The 17960-nt window shown below is 57.0% G+C and overlaps 1 protein-coding gene across 2 annotated transcripts; it reads left to right on the top strand.

Annotated features, from left to right (window-relative positions):
• Positions 1-726: 726 nt before the first annotated feature.
• ISM2 (isthmin 2) lies at positions 727-17749 on the top strand. Of its 2 annotated transcripts, XM_012539533.3 has the most exons (5): positions 727-1128; positions 9177-9416; positions 10519-10870; positions 12947-13030; positions 14317-17749. In XM_012539533.3, the coding sequence occupies exons 1-5, from the start codon at positions 997-999 to the stop codon at positions 14832-14834; spliced, it is 1326 nt and encodes a 441-aa protein (XP_012394987.1). In that variant the 5' UTR covers positions 727-996; the 3' UTR covers positions 14835-17749. The 2 variants fall into 2 exon arrangements, with proteins under 2 accessions (XP_012394987.1, XP_033269747.1); XM_033413856.2 differs by lacking the exon at positions 12947-13030.
• The last annotated feature ends 211 nt before the right edge of the window (positions 17750-17960 follow it).

Below are 17960 nucleotides of genomic sequence, written 5' to 3'. Positions count from 1 at the left end.
CTCTGGAGGGAGTGGGTGGCCCCACTGTTTTACCCAGGATGAAACTAGGTGATACCCAGTGGCAGGGCAGGATCTCTGACCACTCCTTCAAACGTGGCTAGCTGCTGTCCTTCTGGGACTTTATCCTCACATCTGAGTCTCAGCTCTCTCCTGGCTCTTGAAGTGCTGGGAAATTGGGTGCAGAGTGGCAGGTGTTTTTTCGAGTCTCCACCTCCAGCAGGGGAGCTGGAAGAGCCTTGGGGGAGTTACTTCCAGGCCTTCCTCCCCAAGCCACCCTACCTTGGTGCACATTTGCCCAAGAGCTGAAGGCTCCCGCGTTGGGCTGCGGCGCGTCCCTAGCCCGCGAGGCTCTGGCGGTCGGTGAGCCCCGGCGTCGCCCTCAGGACCCCGCAGGAGTCGCACAGTTGGACTGGAGAGCGCCGGCAGGCGGGCTGCGACTTTCCCCGAACAGGAATTCGCTTGGGGCTGCGCCGGCGACAGCGGCGGGCACTCAGGGCGGGGAGGCGGCCAGATCAAAGGGAGCCGCCCGCTGGGCCAAGACTTGTCCGGGAGCGCGAGGGGCCACCCCTCCGGGGAGGGCGGGGGACACCCCGAGCGCCGACCCGAGAGCAGCCGGGGCGCCCACGTCGGGCCAGGGAGAGAGAGAGGAGAGAGGAGAGAGAAGAGAGAGGAGAGGAGAGAGAGAAAAGAGAGAAGAGAGAGAGGAGAGAGAAGAGAGACAGAGAAGAGAGAGACAGAGGAGAGAGAGAGGAGAGAGAGAGAGAGAGAGAGAGAGAGAGAGAGAGAGAGAGAGAGAAGAGCCGCGCGCCCCCGCCCCGCGCGCCCCCGCGGCCGCCGGAGCTCCCCTCCCGAGCCCTGAGCGCTGGCGCTGCCGGGCCTGCGCCGCCGTCCCAGCGCTCCCGCCCCCGGAGGAGGCGAGGCCCGGCGTCAACCGACTCGCCGGAGCGGCCCGGGAGGCGCGAAGGCGCCGGGCGGAGCAGCCTCGGGAGGGAGAGGATGCCTCGACTCCCCGGCCGCGCGGCGCTCCCCCTCTGCGTGGTGCTGCTGACCGCGCTGCTGGCCGCTGTGCGAGCGCTCCCCCTGCGGAAGCCGCGGGGCCCCGGCTGGAGCCACGTGAGGCTGGCGGAGGTGAGCGGCGCGGCGCGGGCTGCGGCGCGCTGGGTCCCTGCTCCCCCGGCCCCCAGCTCTGGCCGCGCGGGGAGCAGGACCGGGACGCGAGTGGTGGCCCCCGAGTGCGAGGGGCGGGACCGGCCCGGACGTCGGCGGGCATCGGGCGGTGGCCAGGTGCGCCGGACCTGCGGAAAACACCCCCGGGCTGTGAAGCAGGTCACCCTGGGGAGAAACGTTACTTCTGTGCTGAGTTTGGTGCGCAGACACCCTGCAGCCTCCCGGCTTCCTTTCCCATCCGCCCGCCGCGTCCCCGCGGCTGCCTCGCCCTGAGCGAACCTCTCCTGCAGCCATGAGGTTCAGGTGCGCGCTCCGAGAGGAGTCCGGAGGATGCTCAAGGACCGCAGCGCTTTGCGGAGTGGCGGGCGGGTGTTGCTGAGGTTCCAGCGGTGAAGTGAGCCCCTGGTGCAGCCTCTTCAATCAAATCTTCAAAGGATTTGGGTACTTTAGGGTGTGAATTGAGAGAAGGTGAGGTAGTAAGTGGGGGCCTCCAACTTGCTGGGTGGGACCTTTATATCATTAGGTACTTGAACAAGCAGAAGAGGTCGGTAAGAGGTAGAGGAGCGCTTTCTGGGGGTGGGGAGGGGCTGTGAGTGGGCTTTTGCGGGCGACTGAAGACAGAGGAGTGAGACCAAGAGTAGTTTAGACACGAAGAGAAATCACCGTCTGTCAAAACCCGCGTCTCCCGTCGCCAGGGGTCAACGGTCCAGCCGTTCCCTACTGGACCACAGCGGACTTATCCCCATGGGGACAAAGCCCGCCAGACTTGCTGCAGGGTTCACGGGAGCAGGCCCGTGTGGCAGGGGGTCCTGGCCTCTCAGTGCACGGAGCAATTCTAGGGGGAGGCCGGAGTGGCTCTTCTCATTTTCCAGATGAGGACACTCAGGGCCCGAGGCGAGGGCAGGAGAGCAGTGAAGTGAGCGAGAGCCTGAGCTTGGGGCCCTGTCAGTGCCCAGGCTGCTGAGGCCCTCCAGAGGCAACGGGAAGAAAGCACGTCCCCTGCATTTGAGGGGGGGTGGTCTCTGTGGACCCTTGTTTGTCCATCTTTTTTTCATGACTGCCCTCCCTCCTAAGGAGATTTTTAGACTCTATTTGTTCTAAGTGCCTCCCCCATGAAATTTTAATACCACAGATATGCTCTCTATTTATGCACTAAGGCCCTTTGGAGTGTTACAAACCATTGTTTTGCAATAATACTTAGATTTTTTGCCTCCTCCTCCAAGATCTAATTTTTGCCCCTGTTGAGAGTACGTCCTGTAGACCAGGCGTTCTCAACCTCCACACTACCATCATCCTGGGGTTATACACTTCTTTGTTGTGAGTTGTAGCATTGTAGGATGTTTAGCGGCATCGCTGGCCTCTACCCACTAGATGCCTGTAGCACCCGCTGCCCAGAGCCAGACGTCATTTCCTGTGGGATACCCCCTCTTCCTGCCCGTTGTTAGGAGCCACAGCTGAAGACAAATCTAGAGGAACTGAACAGCCTCTGGCCAGTCCACTTCCTCAGTGGAGATGACAATGGAAAATAAAATCAACTGAATTGGCATAAATACTTTTTTACTTACCCCTTTGATTGTAATTATTTTTAGTATGTTTGCCAGATCTTCCCCCAAGGCCAGCCCAGAGGATGAGTTACTTCAGAGCCAAAGTCATATCCCCAGCCCTGGTACAGAGCCTGGCAGAGCCCTCAGAAACATGTTCAAACAAATTGCTGGCATGGAGGAAAAACAGAGCTTGGAGCCCGAGGCCTGGGGTTCTGGTCCCAGCTGGTTATTAACTCACGTGTGACTCCCCTTGGACAATTTCCCGACATTTGAAATGAGGGGCTAAGTCACCTCCGTGGTCCCGTCCAGCTCAAACGTTTCCCATGAGTGAATGATGTGGGCTAAAGCAGTCACACGTCGAAGGTGTGAGCCGAGGAATCATGTTGAGAGAGTGCACACTGCTATTCTAGGGCCTTGGTGATGTGTCAGACATCACTGACCGGCCCAGGGGGCTTTGTGAAGAAGCTGAAGAACATAAACGCCCCCTGGATCCAAAGGTGTAGGATGACTGCAGGGCAGTAAGCATCCCTTGGGCCTGACAGACTCAGTACAAAGTACTTAACATGATGTTATTTCATTGTCAAATATCTGACATGGGCATCATTCCCATTTTCCAGATGAAAACAATCGAGGCACAGAGATGGTAAGCCTCACTGGGATTGGGAGCCAGGTCTGTCTTTCCAGAGCTACACTGAGACCTTTGCGTGTCATGCTCCAGCCTGCTCATCTAAAGTCTTGAAATCATCACTATCGTGAGCAAAATATGCCATCCTCTCTCTGGGCAGGCCTGTTGCTGAGCCTCAGTTTACTCCCACAGTCGAGTGGGAATGAGAACCCACTTTGTTGGCTGGCATGCGGGGTGAGAAAGCATTGTCCACGTGGGTGCCCTCGTCGTTACAAGGGGCTGGAGCCACGCAATTTGTTGGGTGCTGGACGAGCAAAGAATGATACAGCTCTGCCTTGGGTATCTTCTATTCTAGTTGGGATCAGAACACCACCCAAACAGCTGCAGGGCATTTTGTGTTCCTATAGTCTTGTTGTCCTCATTTGAAGGACAAGGAAACTGACAATGGGTCCAATAACTAAGCCAGGGTCCAAAGCCAGCTTTGCTTAATTCTCCAGCCCCTGGGCACCTAACCCTGGCACCCACCACCTCCTAGGCCAGCAAGGGAAGACCCTGGGGCAGGGCGGAGGGGAGCTGGGGACTTGCAGCCACAAGAGGGTAATGGAGGTTAGAACTAGGCAAGAGAGAAGAATTGATAGAGGGCAGCTCCTCATCTTCAAGGACTGTCCCGCAGGAAGGATTCCCCCACGGGGCAGAGCTGGGCACATTTCATGCTGCGGCAGCAGGGATTCAGCTGCCATGGGAGGAAGTACTTTGTGAGGGTGCAGGCTGAGATGAAGGACTAAACACAGAGGAAGGAGCTCCCCAAACCCGGGTCAGCGTCATGCACGTGGTAGGGGTACTTAGGCAGCACTTCAGTCCTGGTGCGTCATCCAGCCAGTTACCTGGCAGCAGGGCCTGGACTGCAGGAGGGGCATGGTGGGTTGAAAGGTCTCATCTGCCAGGTGGGTGGCACCGAGAAGCAGGTATTTTTCTGAAGATAGGCCTTCTTTGGTTGGGGTCTTTCTGGCCTAATCAGTGAGCAACTGACAGAAGGGGAACTGGAACCCAGGTCTGTGTGAGGCGAGCCTGTGGCCTTGCCCTCCGCCACCTCCTGCAGCTCGGCACCTTCCCGCCTCTTGACTGTGAACTTTGTTCTCCCTCCAGACCATTCTTCTCCCTCTGAGAGGTCGGAACCACTGGAAAGGTGGTTGAGGGAGAGAAGGAAGGTCAGGAACTGAGACCTGGAGGCTGGGCTGCTCAGTGGTCCCAGGCAAGTCCCAGCCTCACTGGATCTCAGTCTCCTAATCGTCCCTGCCCTTCTCACCTCACTTGGTTGTTATGAGGATCAACGGGAAGGATGGATATGAAAAGCAGAACATCCTGTCCTAGTGTTTTGTTCATTCGACACATTCCGCACCCCACAGTGGCAGGCAGTGAACCAGAAGGTGCTGCCCGTGCCCGGAGCTGGCAAAGCACAAGGATTAAGAGCACAGGCTCTCTAGCCAGATCATCTGCCTCAAAACCTGGTCTGCCAGCCCCCCGTGTAACCCTGAGCAAGTTCCTCCACCTCTCGGATCCTTGACTGCCTCCTCCAGGAAGTGAGGGTGACGCTGGTACCTCGTGGTTGTGAGGATTCATTGGGTCCGTACCTGCAGGGTGCTCGACAGCACTGGCTTCGTAGTTCATGGGGCCCAGTGCAGAATGAAAACGTGGGGTCTCTAAGCATTTCAAGATGGCAACAGCAGAGCAGTAAACCCTGTGCAGCGTGCTGTACAAGTGCACAGGTCACACAGCATGAAGCCAGCCCTGGTGCTTGGAGGGTGTGCTCTGAGGTAGGTCTCCCTCCCAGGCCAGGATGGGCTGGGTTAGAACAGCGCACACCAGTGAGGAGGGTGACATCCAACCCCACTCCTCTGCCGGTGGTCCACTGGCCTGTCTGGAGAAGCAACCGCCTTTGAATGATGGGGCTCCAGCACCTCCGGGAAGCCGTGGTGACTGTGTGTGCAGCCGGGCTCTGTAGGGATGCACCCGGGCCTCAGCAGTGGCTGCGCGGAGGAGAGATGATGGACTGCACCTGGCAACTGGATTTCATTATCCGGAACAAGTTCCTGACCCCTGAGAGGAGGCAGAGGGGAGAAGGGAGAGTGGGGGGACTGTGAGGGGAGCTGAAGCAGGTTAGCAGGCAATGCTCAAGCAATGCAGTAAGGGTTTGTGGGTAGGGGGGGCTCTTATGTTAACAGGAAACACATGGGTCAGGGCTGCCCTGCCAAGCCTGGGAGCATATGTGTGGGCCCGTGTTTGTGTGTGTGTGTGTGTGTGTGTGTGTGTGTGTGTGAGAGAGAGAGAGAGAGAGAGAGAGAGAGAGAGAGAGAGAGAGAGAGAGAGAATGAATGGTGGGGACATATCTTGGTGTATATCTACATATCTCATGTTTATCTGGGTAATGACACCATCCCCAAAAGAATGGAGCTGTGTATTTGTACACGTGTGAAACTCCACATTTAAGCCTAAAAGATGTGGAAGGTGGTCCCGTGGGGTAGGGCAGGTGTTCTTAAACAGGCGGGAGCCTCCGAAGTTGCTTCAGAATGTCATGGAAATACACCGCCCAGAGATCTGCATCAGTAGTGGAGGGGGGCGGTCTTCAAACCAAGTAAGATGTAAAGAACCAACACCGTGCTGGTGAGAGGGGTGCTGCCCGCTCTCTCTCTGAGAACTATCTATCACCACCTCTAGGTAACACTCGCTGCACGTGCCAGGCGCCGTTCTAACTCAACAGCCCTATGAGACAGGGATGGCCGGCCGTTTCCCTAATTTACAGGAGGAGAAACTAAGGCAGATTAAGTAACCTGCCCACGGTCATACAGCCAGTAGGTGTCCAAGTTGGGGTTTGATCCCAGGTGATGTGGCCTCCAGCCTGCACTCGTTACCACCACCTTCGGGGCCGGACAAGAAGATGAAAGCCGAAGCGCTTTTTGAATGCAGAGGGGGGTGCGCTTGAGGGGTAATTGGCCTGAGTGTCTGCGCAGGCGCGTGTGCACCGATGCCTGGGCATTGAGATCCGGCAGAGCTGAGTTTGAACCTAAGCTCCCATAGTGTAACCTGTGAGACCTTATGGAAACCCCTTACCCTCTCTGAGCCTCCACAGCCTCATCGTTAACACAGAGATAGTCACACTCACCCCTCATCATTGCTGGCATTCATTCAATCACTCAGAAATGCTTTACTGAGCGCCTGTAGCGTGCCAGGCACTGTGCTAGGCACGCGATACAGCGTGAACAAAGCAGACAAACATTTCTACCTGCACGGAGCTTACACCCTAGCTGGAGTAAGTGTCAGAAGGTATGTAAAGGGCCTGGTCCAGGCGCGGTACGGAAGATGCGCTCAGACGGTGCTTACACGTCAGGGCTCTGAGTGCTCTGCCCACATCCCTGCAGACCTCACTTCCAGTTGCCTGAGGGCTTTTGCTGGCACTAGGGCCTGCTCTGAGCTGTGCACGGCCAGCCCGAAGCGCCTGGAGTGCCCATCCTCTCCCGCACCCAGCCTCCCTCAGCCGATGACCGATGGCATAACTGAGGCGCCCAGTGGGATGCGCTCCAGTTGTGCACCGTGGTCACTGGCTTCATGGAGCATTCTTTACTAGCTGCCTCCCTCCCTGACTTGCTGCCTCACTCCCTGCTGGTGTCTCCAGGGATCACTTTGCAAAGGAACCACTTGCCCTTGAATCTTTGTCTCAGGGTCGGCTTCTCAGGGAACCCAAACTAAGATCAGATGTCCCCCTCCGCTCCGGGGAGTTCCCCAGGGGCTGACACACAGGGCAGGAGGCTCCAAGAGAGGAAGGGTGGTGTGTGTGGCTGTGATGTTGAGCCAGGGCTTTCTGTGGTCTCTGCTCATCGTCTGGTCCGATTGGGCACCAGGGTGGGGAGGGCTGGAAACGGACACTTTGAATGCCTGCTCAGTACCAGCTCTGTCCCATCACCGTTTCCATTTTACAGATGAGGACGCTCACAGAGGTTATGTCACCTGCCAGGGTCCCACAGGTCAGAAGCCAGGCCACCACGGGCATTCAGACGCAGGCAGCCTGACTCTAGAGCAGGGTCTCTTAACTGCAGCACTGTTGACATTCTGGGCTGGATAATCCTTGCTGTGAGGTTGTGCTATGTATGCATTGTTAAGATTTCTGGTTTCTACCCACTAGATGCCAGTAGCACCCCCTTCCCCGCCCCAGCTGTGACAACTACAAATGTCATTGCCAAATGTCCGCAGATGAAACCTGGTGTTTGTGTCCAGGAGCCTTGGAGCCAGGCCTCTGGGGACCACAGAAGGAGGGGGTCAAAGGGGAGAGACATGAGAAACAAGACCGATTCAGCCCCTGATTTGTGAAGTAGACTCTCAGCGCTCCCGCCTGCAGTGTTGGAGCATGCTGGTGAAGAGTGTGAGCTCTGGCTGCCCGGTTCAAATCCTGCTTCTAACAGTAAATGTCTGTGTGACCTCAGGCAAGTTACTTGCCTTTTCTGTGCGTTAGTTTTCATGATCAAAATGGAGATGACAGCTAGCCCTTACCTCTGAGGGTTGTTGGGAGGACTAAACGAGTGATTTAAGTGTTTAGAATAGTGCCTGCCACAGTGGATGCTGTGGAAGTGTTTGATAAAGAAAATTCTGACAATCCTTCCAGGTAGGAATTATTATTCTCATTTTGTTGATGGGAAATCATCAAATTGAATGAGCAAGTGAGAGGGAGAGCTGCGATTTGAACCCAAGCTGATCTGACTCTTCAGACCCATGTTTTTCAGCCGTACCACACTGTCCGAGACATGAGGCGGGAGGTGGGCTCAAGGCTGTGGCCTGGGTGAGGCAGGGTCCACAGGCTCCTGGCCCCTGAGGCTCACCAGGCAGCCCTGGACAGGGCTCTTTCTGCCCTGGTGTAGAGGCAGAAAGAAGGCTGTGGCCTGGGTGAGGCTGTGGCCTGGGTGAGGCAGGGTCCACAGGCTCCTGGCCCTGAGGCTCACCAGGCAGCCCTGGACAGGGCTCTTTCTGCCCTGGTGTGGAGACCTGGGCGATGGCTGCAGCCTGGAGGTAGGTGCCGACCCAGTGCTCCACCATCTGAGCAGGGAAGGCCAGAGCAAGAGTCAGAGACAGCCAGGACTGCTTTCACTTACTATTTGAGCTGCATCAAGGACAGTCCCAGTGTGGACCTCATGGCACTGGCTGGTGGAGGGGATTCACTGGCAGACAGACGGCCACACAAGCAGCCTGGAATAGGAAAAGGGGCCGGGCCCCCACGCGAGCAGGCGGAGGAAGGTTGCTATGGTCGGGGATGCCAAGAAATACAGCCCCCGCACGGATGGCTTGGGAAGGCCAGGGGGCAGGGGAGTGTGCTGCGGGGAAGGGCCTGGGTCTGCTGCCCACGCCCCTGTCGGCCTTCCTGAGCCTTCCTGCCCTGACGTGGGAGGGCCTGGGTGTCTGTTCTCTGACAAGGGCCCTGGGGGATTCTGAGGCAAGTGTCTGCAAACTGCACTTTGGAGCCACTGCCTTGAACATCTCACTTCCCCTCTGGGCCTCAGTTTGTTCATCTGTGAAATGAGCAGGTTGGATTGTGTTTCTTCCATGTGTAGAAACCTGATTTGAACCCTCCTTCTCGTGCCTCGCGCTGGCATCATTTGCCCGAGCGCTTTGTGGACGCCGTCCACCCTCTGAGGTGTTAAAGCAGACACGTTTGGATACACGGTCTCCAGGCAAGTTTGTGACCTGGTCTGCTCCCAGGGCTCCCGAATCTCCCCCTGCTCCCGCCCCCCACCAGCTTTTTCCGGGTTCGCATGGGCGCTGACCTCAGGCACCCCTCCCTCCCATCTCTCCCTCAGGTCTCGGTCTCCCCAGACCCCAGCTCTCCTAGAGAAGAGGAGCCCCCTCTGCTCTCCAGAGCCCACCTCCAGGCAGGGCTGCGCCGACACAGACGCTGGGCTCTCACTGAGCCAGCAGCCCTGACCCTGGACAAGACCTCCTTGCCCGGGACCCTGGAGGATGCTCCCTTGCTGCTGGAGCTGCAGAAGCTGCCGGGATTGGCCAACACAGACTTGAGTGCCCCAAACCCCAATATCCAGGTGAGAGCTACAGGGGGGCCGTGGGCCCAGTGGACACCTGGAGAGAAGCTGGGCTGAAGAGCTCAGCTCTGAAGTCAGGCGTCCCATCCGGTATTGCTTGGAGGGCAGGGGTCCTGTGCAGGTCGGAGAAGGTGACAGCCCCCGCCCTGCCTGTGGAGCAGTGGGTGGTGGCCTGCCCACCAGAGGGGCTTTATGGGAGAGAAAACTAGAGGGGTTGGTGGAATTCCAGTTTACATACTCCACCATCAGTCCCGAATCCCTAATGACAATAATTCCTGCATTTTGTGTACCATCTATAGCTTACAAAACACTTTCACCAAAAGAGAAAACAGGTCACAAAAATATAGAACACACAACATTCTAAAGTTGTTTAAAAGTGTGTGTGTGTGTGTGTGTGTGTGTGTGTGTGTGTCTATATATCTAAACTTGGAAGGTTAATCACCAAAATGTTACCTGAGATGGAATATCGGTGATTTCCATTTTCTTCTTTATATTTTGCTTGTTCTTTTCCCCAAATTTTGTTCTGTGACCTCCTATCGCTTTGTAATAGCCCAAAGTGACGTTTTTAAAGTTCACTTTCACATAAATGGTTTCACGTTATTTCTTTCCTGTCCACGATGTAGTGGGCGAGAGCCCTCCCCAGGGCTGTTGTGCGGATCTGCTGTCATTTGGTCTCATTTTCCGGCCCTAGAATGAGGAAATGGAGATTCAGGGCCGTCCGTGGCCCCAGCAGTTGCGCAGCCTGTGGGCTGGTGGAGCCAGAATTCAAGGCCAGCTTTTCTTAAATGAGTGGGTCTCCACCCTGGCACGTGTTAGGACCACTCCGCCTGGCCCTACCTCACACACCAGTTAAATCCGTGTCTGGGGTGGGGTCAGGGGCTCAGGAATCTCCAGCAGATTCTGATGCACAGCCACGTCTTACACTGTGACCCTCTGTGCCCGGGGAGACCAAGAAGGTGGACCGAAAGAATGAGCTGGTTTGGAGAAAAGGTCGGTCCTCTCCCCCTGCCCCTGCCCCTGCCCCCAGGCTTGTCCTCTCCCCTGCCTCTGGAGTCTGGCTCTGAGCCTCCCTCACTGGCCGGGTGTGTCTGTACCTCTGCAGGTGACCATCGAAGTGGTGGAGGACCCCCAGGCTGAGGTGGAGATGGACCTGCTGGCTGAGCCTAGCAATCGCTGGTCCCAGGGGGCCCCCAGCTGGCTGCCGGCCAAGGAACTCTTCTGGCCCCTATTCTGGGGCTACCTGGAGGGCGAGGAAGGGAGGCCCGGTCTCAAGGGCAGAGCCGCGGGGGAAGAGGAGGATTACCCTCCAGAGTACCGTGAGAGTGAGGACCAAGAGGACCACGACGAGGAAGACGACGAGGACCAAGAGCATGGGTTCAGTGGGGCCGCAGGAGGCTGGGAGCGGGGCTGGCTGTCCCCCGGGGACCGGGCCTTCAAGGAGCCTGATAGCTCCGGTGAGCTCCCCCATCTTGACATCCCCGGCCCTGGGGTCCTGAGTGGAAATGGGGGTGAGAGCTTCCCGGGCAGGGGCACCTGGAGCCTAGGCCTGTGCAGACACCATCATCAGGCAAGCATTACCCATAGCTTGCAAAGTTTGTTTGTTTGTTTTTCAAACATTTGACCCTCACAACAGCCCTGAGATCCCCTAAGCAGAACAGACATTTGTTAATAATATATATATATTCATATCCATTTCCAACAAATTAAGAAATATTATAAATCCTACCACTCACAACTGACCTCACCTTCAGATTGTGTGACTTTGAACCCTGGGTCTGCTGCTTACCAGCTGAGTGACCTTGGGCAGGTTAACCTCTCTGGGCCTCAGTTCCTTCTTCTCTAAAATGGACATGGGCACAACCCTGACTACGTAGAATTGGGTATAGAGAGTAGTAAGTGAGTTAGTACTTTTTTTTTAAGAAGATGTTGGGGGTAGGAGTTTATTATCAATTTATTTTTTTTGGCTGTGTTGGGTCTTCGTTTCTGTGCGAGGGCTTTCTCTAGTTGTGGCAAGCGGGGGCCACTCTTCATCGTGGTGCGCGGGCCTCTCACTATGGCGGCCTCTCTTGTTGTGGAGCACAGGCTCCAGACGCGCAGGCTCAGTAGTTGTGGCTCATAGGCCTAGTTGCTCCGCGGCATGTGGGATCCTCCCAGACCAGGGCTCAAACCCGTATCCCCTGCATTAGCAGGCAGAGTCTCAACCACTGCGCCACCAGGGAAGCCCGTGAGTTAGTACTTTTAAAGTGCCAGTACATAATAAAGTATTGGCTATTACTTTTTTTTTCGAAAGCAACATAACAACGTAGACTATTCAGAAAATATCGCCTAAAGCCTGTCCCCCGCCCCATGACAGGCATTTTTATTTTTGCATATTGCAGTTTCAATTTTCCCTGGGTACAGACATGTTTCACACACAGTTACAGCACTTCTCCCCAGAGCCCTGGTGTCTCATCGTTGGTTCAGACTAAGTTGTAGCAGGCTTTTTCCATTTCACCAAAGTCATGTAAGCTAACAGGCAGAATTTTCATGACTTTCAGCTTTTCTTCCATTGATTTTCCTTAAACACTTGGTACCAGCCTGCTCAGGCCTGCCTGGGAAGCGAGGAGAGAGCTGGGTGTGTGTGTCAGTACTTTGGGGGTTCCACAGAGAGCCCTGGGTCTCAGGCCCATGCAGCCAAAGGCCTGTGGGTACTGTCGTGGTGCATTTTGGGTCCCTCAGACCAGGACGTGGGGAGCAGGGACATTCTTTAATACCCCCAGTGCCAGGGAAGTATTGTCACTCTTGGTTTTGATTGGCACAAAAACTGTAGCTCAGAGATGTCGGGGGACTTGCCCAAGGTCCCCTCAGCAGTGGTCAGGTGGCCTCCAGGTGGCTTTACCTCTTCGTTGCTGTGTGGGCACAGAGTGGGTGGCTGGGAGTTGTGACATCTCCAGGATTTGCCCGGGTGTTCACTGCACAGGGGTACCCAGATGAGCAGACTAGTGGGGCTGAAATTCAGCCCATGCTCCGTCCGCTAGGGGCGTCCTGGCCCGGGCCGTATCCTCCCAAGGAAGGGGTGCCTTCTGCTAATTCGCACCAAGGCACCCCGTGGGCTCTGCTCCCTCACCCCTGGCTCCCTGCCTTGACGCAGACCCAGCTTCAAGAGGAATGGAGCCCCTGGTCTCCCTGCAGTGGGAGCTGCGGCAGCGGCAGTGGCAGCCAGCAGAGGACTCGGCCCTGTGGCTACATCTGCACTGCCACTGAGTCCCGTGCCTGCAACCTGCCCCCTGTCCTGGTGAGATGAGCCGCAGCTCCTGCAGACGGAGTGGCTTACATGCTGGACTTGGTCCCCTGGGAATGTGGGCGTGTAAGCCCACATAGGGTGGGCTTGGGAGAGGGGAGGCAGGAAGCTCACACACACGGTGGTCCTGCCCCGTGCCAGGCCTGTCCCAGATGCCGCGGGCACCGAGAGCCTAGTGAGGGCTGGGCTCCCATCGGGAGCACAGAGGTGCCCTGCGGCACCACCAGCCTGGCCTCCTCTCTTCCCAAAGGCGCTGAGGACAAGGACCCCTTGGGCTTCCCCAGTGAGGGGTGGCGGCCCCTGGCCCACAATTCTACGGACATGCTCAGCCCAGGTCAGTGGGGGGCTAGGCCCTGCCCCTGGGGGTTTGGGGGAAACCTCTCTCGGGAGGGTGGAGCCTCACCGCGCGGGCAGGAATCTTGCCTCCATCCACTGAGGCAGAGGGTACATCTTCCAGGTGGAAGGTTAGCCTCCCCAGCAAGGGGACCGTAACATTTCCAAACCCCCTAGCCAGGCCCATTGGCCTTTCCCAGCCTGATATTCCTGCTGGGAAGAAGGTCTTGAGGGGAGCCCAGAGACTGGAGACCATCTAGTGGGGCGTACGCTCCCTGGCAGCAGGATAGGCTGGGGACATTCTGGCTTCCACTCCCTGGTCACTCTTGGAGGCTCCTGGCAGGCTCTGTCTGGGGAGCAGTTGCCCTCAAAAACAGGTCAGGGTCCAGAGCTCCAGGACTGCCCCTTCCGGCAGCTTGGAGCGGGCCGCGCTTTCCCCAGCACACTCCACATCTGTGTCTCTTGCACCCCACAAGGAGGCAGGCAGCTGCCCACAGCCCCCTTGCAGATGGGTCCTATGCTCAATGCCACAGAAGCTCACTGAGCCGGGAGGGTGCACCCGGCCCTGTGTGGGGCAGGGGATTCCCAGAAGACCAAGCCCAGTCCCTGCCCTCAAGGGGCTCAGGTCTTCGGGGGAAAGACACACACAACCAACTTAGGTACAGCACTGCCAAGTGGGCCCAAGGGTCTGCAGCAAAGAGGGAGGAGCAGTTTGTTCTGGGTGGCCAGGGTCAGAGGCCACATTTTCCAAGGTAGGGAGAGGGGGGAGGGCAGCATAGACAGAGGGGTCACAGGGGGCCCAGAAAGACAGAGTGAGCCTAAGAAAGGCAAAGTTAAGAACAAGAATGGGCAAGTGGTGAAAACAGTGAAACATTTTCTTACCAAGAGGCTAAAACTGCTGTCCCTGCCCCCACCCACCCCAGCTCATTCCCCACGATCCCAGGATCTTTCCCGCCATCCAGCATCTAAAGGGACAAGGCCTAGCTCCGCAGAGGGGCTGTAGGCCCCTCCTCCAGCCCCTTGGCCGATGTCCATTCGGCTACGGCCTGTTGCTTCAGCTTGCCTGGGTGGTGTGTGGTTGCCCGTATCTGTTAACAGCGGTGGCCACGTCAGACTGCCCCCCGCTCTGGTGTGGGTCCTTCCCCTCCTGCCCCTACGGCCCTAACAAGGCACAGCTTTGCACCAGCTGGGGCCTAGGCCTTCCCCCTCCATGCATTGGCCCTTGACCAGTCCCCCCCACCCCAGGGGCTGACCGGTCCCCTTCCCACGCTCCCCTGCCCTCTGCAGATGTGGACAGCTGTGAGAAGTGGCTGAACTGCAAGAGTGACTTCCTAGCCAAGTACCTGAGCCAGGTGCTGCGGGACCTGCCCAGCTGCCCGTGTGCGTACCCGCTGGAGGCCGTGTCCAGCGCCGTGAGCCTGCAGGACGAGCACCAGGGCCGCAGCTTCCGGTGGAGGGACGCCAGCGGCCCACGCGAGCGCCTGGACGTGTACCAGCCCACGGCCCGCTTCTGCCTGCGCTCTCTGCTGTCCGGGGAGAGCAGCACGCTGGCCGCCCAGCACTGCTGCTACGACGCGGGCAGCCGGCTGCTGACCCGAGGCAAGGGCGCCGGCGCGCCCGACCTCGTCAGCACCGACTTCTCGCCCGAGCTGCACTTCAAGGTGGACACGCTGCCCTGGATCCTGTGTAAGGGGGACTGGAGCCGCTACCACGCCGTGCGGCCCCCGAACAATGGCCGGGCCTGCACGGACAACCCCCCCGAGGAGGAATACCTGGCGCAGTTGCAGGAGGCCAAGGAGTTCTAATGAGGGCTGCTGTGCTGGAGAACTTTCCTCACGGGCCGCTCACCCTGCCTGGCCCAGACCTGGTGAGGCCAGTCTGGTGCCTCGAGCCCTCTGCCTTTGAACCTGAGGCGGGGAGGTCAGCACCCCAGGTGTTGGTGTGGGGTTGGGGAAAAGGTTGAAGAGTGTATAAGGCCCAGGGTGAGAGGAGGGAGCTCAGCTCCCAAGGCCCCCGGGGCTGCCCCGAGATGCGTAGCTGTGGCGGCCTTACCTCTTGCCCGCTGGGAGGCGCTGTCGCAGCCTGGACACCCATTGTCCTCCCTCTCCCTCTGTGCTCAGGTGTGTGCCCGGCTCTCCACACACCCTGATTCCCGGGACCTGCAGTGAGTCACTTAGAGCCCCAGCCGTGAGGGCCAGTCTCGTCATCCCGGCCCGCGGGCCAGCAGCCAACCAGCCCTGGGCCAGCAGCCCTCCTTAGCGCTGAGCGGTCGCACGTGGCCCACTTGCCCACCCCCTCAGCCCCGAGCGGCCTTTCATTGGACACCACTTCAGTCTAGGGCTGAAGGCCGTCAGTGGGACTGTAAGTGGATAGACAGGCCGTGGCAGCCAAGACAAGGCAGGATCCAGGTGCAGAACGGATTAGTGAATGCTGGTCCCTTTGTCCAGCTCACCTCTGTTCTGTCCGGGTTGTAGGAATGTGTGGGGCTGGGAGATCACAGCGCCCTGAATGAGCACAGTGGCCAGGCTTGGGGTGGGTTCAGAACCAGCCCAGAAGGATGAGTCATGTGCAGGGTGAGCTGGTAAATCAGCTCTCCCGGCGGGGTGGCAGGGGGACAGCCTCAATTTGTAGCATTTGGGCAATTTCTGTGGTGTAAACGTTCCCACTGTGGCCCACTTCAGGCTCCCAAGGTGATGTCGCTGAACACGCTGAGCTCAGAGTTGGGAAGAGATGCATATGATCAGCTCTCCCAGCACACCTCGTGCCTCTTCCCTGCCTCCCCTCAGCCCTCATCTCCCCCTTCCCTCTGCAACCACACCTTCTTGCCTTCTGCGGGGTTGAAATGCTGATATCCCAACTGTCTCTGTTCATAAAAGCCTCCAAAAGTAGGGAACTTCAGTCCTAGCCCCTAGGCGGCTGCCCTGAAACTCTCTGGGAACCTCAGCAATAAAGCACTTTATTTTCAAATTCTGTCTGATGAAGAATTTGGAGCCCCAGCAGAGCAGAGGGGTGTAGGGAGCCCTTGCTTACAGTCCAAGCCAAGCTCCCCTGGACTGCGTTTGTGATTACCTAACCCTGCTGGGCAGGCAGAGCTCCGGGGTGCAGAGTTTAGTTTAGACTAAACATCAGTTAGGTAATCTTTACTTGGTTATCTTTACTCAAACTCCTAAAGGGTTACCTAGGAGGCAGGGAAGAGCTAGCAGGACCTTAGGGGCACATTCACTCCAAGTCCTTTGGTCAGATAGATCAATTGCATTTACACCAGAGGAAGTGACCCCACTTCCCCAAGCAATTTGCTGCAAGGGGATCCAATGCAGAGTTGTCCCAAGAATTACACCTATGAGAGACCCCTACCTTAGTTGGTACCCTTACCACACACTCCACTGTCACTTCTCGCATTTGGGGAAGTCACATCAGGAAGCAGAATGAGACAAGGTGTGTTCAGAGCCACTACCTGGAGAAACTCAGAAAGCCAGATATTTCCAATTACATCACACCTAGAGGGAGGCTTATTAGTCTGGTCCGGGATCACCGTCTAACAGCACTCTGGTGCAACTAGAATATTACAGGGTCAGAGAGGCCAGGATCTCGGGTCACTAGGTGGGAGCCAAGTTCCCTTCCCTGTCTCTTGTCTGGGGAATTCAATACGATTAGCACAGGAATGTTTCAATTATGTTTTAGCTGAAACTTAAAAAAAATAAATAACAAGATAGAGATATCCCAGAGTCTGTTTCCCCAGGAAACGGCTAATTCCCCTCCTTTCTAATATAATTTACCTTGACACTTAAACACACTGCCTAAATTTAATCTATACCTAATGCTTTGTCTATTACCCAGACTGAACTTAACCAGCCCCATTTTTAATCCAAGTGACATGCTAAATTGCTACCACGTCAGGCCACAGGTGAGAGAAACTAAAGAAAAGGGGGCTGAAAAGGAGCCTTGAAGGGGCTGGGGCGTTGATCAGCTATAAAATGGTGTTTATTCAAACTGTACAAAGGAGAAAGAGATGCTGTGCAGGTGGCTGCCGGCTTAGGGAACACCTGTGCGTGAGCAGAAAGAATCACAGAGGGGTCACTGACCCTGTTAAAGGGAGGATTTCAGGAGCCGCTGGTATCAGAGCCAGGAGAGGCCCATGAAATCAGAGAGGACCCTCCCCCGCTCTGGTCCAGTGTAGGCCGTCCTGGCTCACCTGGCTGTTCGTCCCATCCCGGACACCAGGAGCCATCCGTGGCTACACATCCAGCACGAACACCACAGCTGTTTCTAACTTAGCTGCCCCAGCCACCTGGATGTTTGTTTTTGCCCCATTTTTCCTCCTCTGGGTTACCTCGTAAAAGGTTCTAGGCTAGGCAAGACTGGTCACGTTGAGAGCTTCCCTGGTGGTGCAGTGGTTAAGAATCCGCCTGCCAATGCAGGGGACATGGGTTCATAGCCCTGGTCCGGGAAGATCCCACATGCCGTGGAGCAGCTAAGCCCGTGTGCCACAACTACTGAGCCTGCACTCTAGAGCCCACAAGCCACAACTACTGAGGCCGTGTGCCACAACTACTGAAGCCTGTGCACCTGGAGCCTGTGCTCTGCAACAAGGCACCGCAATGAGAAGCCCACACACCGCAACGAAGAGTAGCCCCTACTCGTTGCAACTAGAGAAAGCCGGCACGCAGCAATGAAGACCCAACGCAGCCAAAAATAAATTAAAAAAAAAAAAAAAAAAAAAGACTGGTTGGGCTTCCCTGGTGGCGCAGTGGTTGAGAATCCGCCTGCCAATGCAGGGGACACGGGTTCGTGCCCCGGTCCGGGAGGATCCCACATGCCGCGGAGTGGCTGGGCCCGTGAGCCATGGCCGCTGAGCCTGCGCGTCCAGAGCCTGTGCTCCGCAGCGGCAGAGGCCACAACAGTGAGAGGCCCGCGTACCGCAAAAAAAAAGA

This window comes from Orcinus orca, chromosome 2 (assembly GCF_937001465.1).
Source record: "Orcinus orca chromosome 2, mOrcOrc1.1, whole genome shotgun sequence".
Lineage (NCBI taxonomy): Eukaryota > Metazoa > Chordata > Mammalia > Artiodactyla > Delphinidae > Orcinus > Orcinus orca.
This window is presented reverse-complemented; position numbering and strand designations above follow the sequence as displayed.

Coding starts and splice junctions, on each gene's coding strand:
- ISM2 (XM_012539533.3), top strand. CDS start 997: ATGCCTCGACTCCCCGGCCGCGCGGCGCTCCCCCTCTGCGTGGTGCTG. Junction 1,129..9,176: donor GCCACGTGAGGCTGGCGGAG/GTGAGCGGCGCG, acceptor TCTCTCCCTCAG/GTCTCGGTCTCCCCAGACCC. Junction 9,417..10,518: donor CCCCAAACCCCAATATCCAG/GTGAGAGCTACA, acceptor GTACCTCTGCAG/GTGACCATCGAAGTGGTGGA.